Source organism: Glossina fuscipes, unplaced genomic scaffold, assembly GCF_014805625.2.
Source record: "Glossina fuscipes isolate IAEA_lab_2018 unplaced genomic scaffold, Yale_Gfus_2 112, whole genome shotgun sequence".
Lineage (NCBI taxonomy): Eukaryota > Metazoa > Arthropoda > Insecta > Diptera > Glossinidae > Glossina > Glossina fuscipes.
The window spans coordinates 3,890,967-3,896,966 of NW_023998455.1; the positions used below are offsets into that span (position 1 = coordinate 3,890,967).

A 6,000-nucleotide genomic window follows, 5' to 3' on the forward strand; every position below is an offset into this window, starting at 1 on the left:
AGATGTTTACACTAGAGTCAACTTATATACCGATTGGAGAGAAGGTATCGTCTGGGACTGAATTAAAAAAATAAAAATTTGTTTAATTTTTTGCATATAATTAATATCCCGTGTAAGCCCATATTAAAAGCGATTTTGGTGTATGCGCAGCATTTTATGTTTGTAGTACACTTTATTATTATTATTATTTTAATTTTAGACTAATAAAATGAATTCTTAGACTAAAAAAAAGACATTGAGCACTAGCAACACAGGCTATCGGCTCGTAGTACACTTTATTAGCGTTGATTATAAATCTACACTTGTAAGCATAATACTTACCATAGAAGAAATAATTAAGCACCGGCACAGAAGATTTAGAAGATTTATGTATTTACGACGAGCAAATTATTCTTTTTATACCCGTCACCGAAACAAGCTTCAAAGGTCCCATAGCGTATTTTTAGTTTTGATTCGCATCAAATTTTAAATCGATTTAAGCAGGTCCGTCTGTCTGTCCGTGTTATAACTGTTGTAAACACACTTACAAAAGTTGAATTTTGAAAAGCTGAAAATTTACCACGCCTACTCAATATTATTGCATGAAGATCTAATTTCTTTTCAATACCTTTGTAACGCCTAGAACCAAGCTCCATAAACCCCATAAAGTACACAAATCCTTGGCTGGTTTAAAATTCGGAATGTATGTGCTAAACATATGGGCGGATTAGTGAATGCACACGCCTACGAGGCCCACACGTTTATGCAACAAAATCTGCGAACAACTTTGCTTTCCAAAGAATTATAGAACTAAGCAAGAAGTTAATGAGGACAAGACTATGCCACGAAGCGTATAAGAGACGTTTAAAAATAAATCGTTTTTACATATGTCAGAAATTATAATTTAATTAGGCAAATCTGTTGCTATGATTAAGTAATCGTTCCTCTTTGTAACGACATTTGCCTTTATTTTCCCTTAGAACATGAAGATCGATAGCCTTTTTGGCGTTCAAGCAAAAATATGAAATATTACGATCGATATCAAGAAAACACTCATACGCTACCGAGTGCCATCAACTCACAAGTCGTTAATGAGAATTATCGAATTGAAAATTGCTATCGTTCTATCTCGATAACGAGAAGCTTAGGTCGACCACAAATTTATTGTAGCTCAGAGAATAACTTGGCTATATGTGTATGTACTAAAGCTTAGGTAGTAAAGCTTTTCATAAGAGTAGTAGCTTTGAGAAGACTGGAAATTAATGGAAATACGAGGTTTGTTTAAGGGACGATCTTAGTCGACTCCTTATGCACTTGCGAGAATTTTTGAAAATCTCCGTTCAATTCGTTCTATCTCAGTGGGAAGACGTGATAACTGCGAACTTTATGAATACATCAAATGTTTGCTTTGTATGCAGGCCGACCATCTCGCCTATCACAATTATGCATTCGTTATATATAATTTTCACACAAACGCATACTTTTCATAAAAGGCCGCAATATTGGGGAATGCCCCAATAACTTCATAAGACGTAATCCAAGTGTAGCTCTTAATTTACTTCCTAAAAATTGACTTCTTTGTCAATATGCTATTGTGAACCAATTCTCACCATGAAATATTTATTGAAAATTATATCTTTTTACCATATAAAGGTTCATTTTTCATAGGCAAGGTTATTTGAGAGGAGTTTCAAAAAGTTACCCCAGCCAAGCCAAATTTTTCATACCAATTACGGTTGTCGAAATACTATTAATCAGCGAACTTTGTGGATTAATTTTGATTATATTAATTTTTTTCCATATAACGACTTTACAGAACAAAGCGTTACATGAGAAGCGCTCGAAAAAGTGGACTGATCTAGATGAAAAGTTGTCATTAGCAATCGCCCTTGGGTCAAAGCGCTTCAGTGTGTAAAATTTCATCAAAATATCTCAATAGTTGCTGAATAGAAAGACACATGAACAAATATCAGGTGGACCGATAGGCCGACAAGCCTGAACTGCGTTTCTGAATTGATTGTCATAATAAAAGGCGATTCTGTATTTTACATACGTTCTCGCAAACTTAATGTGATACGGAAGACCAATAGACAAACGGAAAATCTTAAATTAGTTCAGAAAGTTGATTTGTATCCGTCGGTTTAGCAATCTGAAGTCCTTCCGCTACACGCAATACACACACACACACACAATAAGGAAAACGTCCAGCGAGGTTTCTCCGAACATGTAAATTTAAGGACGCGGAACATAGTGTGTAAATGAGAAGAATGAGAAATCGTTAATTCACTTCGGAAAAGGTTTACGGAAGTGAGACAAAATTCTAAAGTGATTCGCAGTATTTTCGAATATCGCATCGATTCAGACGGTTTCCACATGTTTATGGCAAAATTTATGTTGCTTAAGGTGGAAATGCTTTATAAAAATCGAACGCACGGAAATGTTGGAATATTCTTCGCTCCGGAAGTAAACTCGGCTAGATTCTTCAGAAAATCGAAAAAATTCTTCTCATGTCAACTTAGGGCACTGTTGTGGTATTAAATATTGAACGAAAAACTTGCTTCAAGTCGAGAGTGGATACATAAAGGGTAACTCGATACTTGACGAATACATGAACCAAGGCGAGCTCTGGAAAAGCGTTACGAGAAAAAGATAAGCAAGACAATAGGCTCGGCCTAATAAAGTTCGCTTAAGATGTGCTTAATATTTGTTAAAGAAGCGCCACGAATATTTTCTTTGATCTAGTAAAACCCATTAAACCTCATATTTCTTCCATTCTTTGTAGGGTCGCGCCCACTTAAAGGAAAGGAAGTCTGAGTTTTTTAGAGGTTAAAATTCAAACTTGAAGTTTTGTTTGCTATTTTAAAGTGGAACCTTCGCTGGGGTCAGTTCGTGTCTTCACTAAACGAAAACCGTTGATTTAATATTTAAGTTTATTTCAACTACGGTGGCTAAGAAATAGTGATCATGTAACGGATCGAATGGACAATCACTTTGTGTCTCGTAGTGGTCTTCTTAATATATTCATAAACTATGCAGTTGTCTCTTTAAATCTTCTCCACTCTCTAATCGAGAATATGAAATTACAAAAAACCTTTCAATATTTTATTAAATGTTTTAGTTTCGCGTTAACATTGCTTAAGTCAAGTATTGGTTTAAAATTAATTAGAAACTAGTATTAAAAGTTCCAACAATAGGTTCAAACCTGTTTATAATAAAATTCCATTTTTCTTAAGAAAATTATTGTTTCGCTTATGATGTCAACTTCCAATACGAATATCATTTATTTCGGAATATGGGTTATTTTAATACAAATTCTCCGGACAGAAGCGCTTCCTACAGATTCTGATAGTTCGGGAAATGAAAATAAATGTCAGTTACCGGAACATTACCTTAATTTGGTGGCTCGTTTGCATCCACAGAATGAGACGATACCTTTTGGCAGTTGGGTAGACAATTATGAAATTGTTCACTTAGATTGTTCGAATGGTGATCGCCTCGAAACCAAAGAGAGTTTAAATTGCCAAAATGGTGAATGGATAGGAACATTTCCCACATGTGATCGTAAGTTAAGTGAAACCAAAACCATTGATTTTTTTCTCTAACAAGAGTTCACTTTAAAGAATATTGTGATGCTGAGCAATTGCTTGGCTTATCCACATTTCATAAGTGCATTAACAATGATACCACTGTACTGGAGTGTCAACGTGTGGAAATGAATTCTGAGGTAATTATTGGATGTAACATCGGCTATCAAGGTTTCGGCAACGATTCGCCACGAATGCAATGCACCTCCGATGGTAAGTTCACCGATAAACGTCCCACTTGTAACATCGATTGCGGAGTTCCTCGACCCAATACGGCGTTAACGCTCGGAGAACTCGCTGTAGAGTATAGTGAGATGCCCTGGCAAGTCGCCATTTATCAAAAAACAGATAAGGTGAACTATAAATTCGTTTGCGGTGGATCCATTGTATCGCCGAGTGTAATTGTAACAGGTACGTATAGACAGACATTCAAGCTAAATTAGAATTAAAGATAAATCGGGATTTCAAAACTTTTAATGCAGCTGCCCATTGTTTTTGGGATGCCGTCGTAGAAGACAAAATGCACGTTGGCTTCTTTCAGGTGGTCGCCGGTAAATATTATCGCGACTACGATATGACTAAGGATCCAGCTGCCCAAGCTGCAGATGTTGCTGAAATTGTAATATCTTCAAGGTATGAAAGCAAAGGTCTGCGGGCAGGGTAAGGTAAAGAATATGAATATAAGAAACACGGAGAAAGAAAGGAAGTGGGGGATTAATGGAGAGAAAAACAAGAGAAACGTAGAGAATGAAGAGAAATAAAGAAAATTAAAGAGAGTTAGAGAGATGGACAAAGAGAAAATATTTACTCTGTCGTTCGTTTGAGGAGAAGATTAAACGTCAAAAACTGTTTACGGTCGAAGAGAGACGAGTAAAGAATTGCCTTAACGAGTCATTTAATTAATTTTTCATTTTCTCGTTCTATTCTTTTCTTCTCTTTTTAATTGAAGCTTTCGCAAGGAAACAGACAATTTCCTTGGGGACATTGCGGTTGTTAAATTGAAGAAACCTTTTATCTTCAATGACAATATATCAGCCGTGTGTCTAAACATCAAACCTATCGCCGATCTTGATGTACCAAATAATCAAGATGGCGCAGTTATGGGTTATAATAAAGAAGAAGAAAACATTTTTCGACGACTGCCTATGAAATCACTGTCTCATCATACTTGCCAATTAAAGGATAGGCTCGCATCTTTAGCTAATGATAAATTTTGCTTGCAAAACGAAGATGAGGCGACCTTATGTCGTGGTGATCCTGGCGGCGGTTTTGTAGCTTATAATTCAGAAATAAAACGTCACGAACTATTGGGCATTATTAGTTATACACGTTTCCGTAATGCCGAATGTGTTCGCGAAGGAATTCTAACAGCAACCAACGTCAATTATATAAGCGACGAAGTCATACAGAAACTGGAACAGTTCAAGCAAGAAGACAAAGCCTTGTTTTAGAATTTCAATTTCTCACTTTCTAATAATAAAATTAAAACATTCTCAAAAAAATGTGTAAAAATTTAAGGTAAAGAGTGCGAAACAAGGAGTTAACCGGACTAGTATGAAAGAAAATAACACATACCACAACCACACCTCCCTTCCACTGCTAAGCAACTAGCTAAGATCATTATTGGCGGCGAAGGTTAAAAGCAAGAGCATCTAAATTTTCGTAACACCCTTGACAGGGAATTATAAGCTCTTATGACTCTTACCTGAAAGGATGTGACCAAAGAAGAAGTAACTCAATGAACCAGCAAAAGGTTATTGCGAACTATCTCTTTCAAAGAAAGACGTGGTTCAAAAGCTCCTTCGATTTCTGCCACAGGATACCGTTGTAGAAGATAGTTAAGCTAAGAAGAAGTTTAACTTTAATAAAGTTAACATAAGGACTGCCTAGAAATCGTAGAATATAACCTGAGATATAATCATATCGCCTCAAGGAGAATACATATCTCACTGCACGATTAGATAACAGTCTTAATTTTCTCGGATTTGAAGTATTCGTGGAACTATAATCCCTTAACCGTTTATATATATATATGCCATTGAGAATTTTTTCAATTCGCTTTTCTTTAAAACCTGAGTCCAGTTGCGTCCACTTATGAACCTAAACATGAGGCCTTGACTTAGGGAGACTTAAGATCAAACTTTAATCTTTAATGCACAAGTAAATCCTACATGTTTGAGATTATTTTGGTAAGTTTCGTCGATCCATTGGATTATTTTCCACCTGCTCGTGCTACGTGAGAATATATACACGGCGGCAGTAACAGAAACAAATGTAGAAGAAAGTTTCAATTTCTAGCTTTCGTTTCGAGATCGTAGCTGTGATTTTAGTTAACAGACGGAAAGACGGACAGACCTGGCTACAATCATTTCATTAAGAATGTACATATACTCTAGGGGCTATTAGAATCATATATTTATGATTTACGAACATTTAG

At 35.9% G+C, this 6,000-nt stretch overlaps 1 protein-coding gene across 1 annotated transcript; it reads left to right on the forward strand.

The window, feature by feature from the left end:
• The first annotated feature begins 3,100 nt into the window (after positions 1 to 3,100).
• Positions 3,101 to 5,045, forward strand: LOC119639161 (modular serine protease-like). The gene is made up of 4 exons (XM_038036408.1): positions 3,101 to 3,540; positions 3,600 to 3,974; positions 4,046 to 4,196; positions 4,513 to 5,045. The coding sequence occupies exons 1-4, from the start codon at positions 3,231 to 3,233 to the stop codon at positions 5,012 to 5,014; spliced, it is 1,338 nt and encodes a 445-aa protein (XP_037892336.1). The 5' UTR covers positions 3,101 to 3,230; the 3' UTR covers positions 5,015 to 5,045.
• Positions 5,046 to 6,000: the final 955 nt, after the last annotated feature.

Excerpts from the sequence above, each read along its gene's own strand:
- LOC119639161 (XM_038036408.1), top strand. The coding sequence starts at position 3,231 with ATGATGTCAACTTCCAATACGAATATCATTTATTTCGGAATATGGGTT. Across the intron at positions 3,541-3,599 it reads AACATTTCCCACATGTGATC|AATATTGTGATGCTGAGCAA; the intron begins GTAAGTTAAGTG and ends TTCACTTTAAAG. Across the intron at positions 4,197-4,512 it reads GAAATTGTAATATCTTCAAG|CTTTCGCAAGGAAACAGACA; the intron begins GTATGAAAGCAA and ends TTTTAATTGAAG.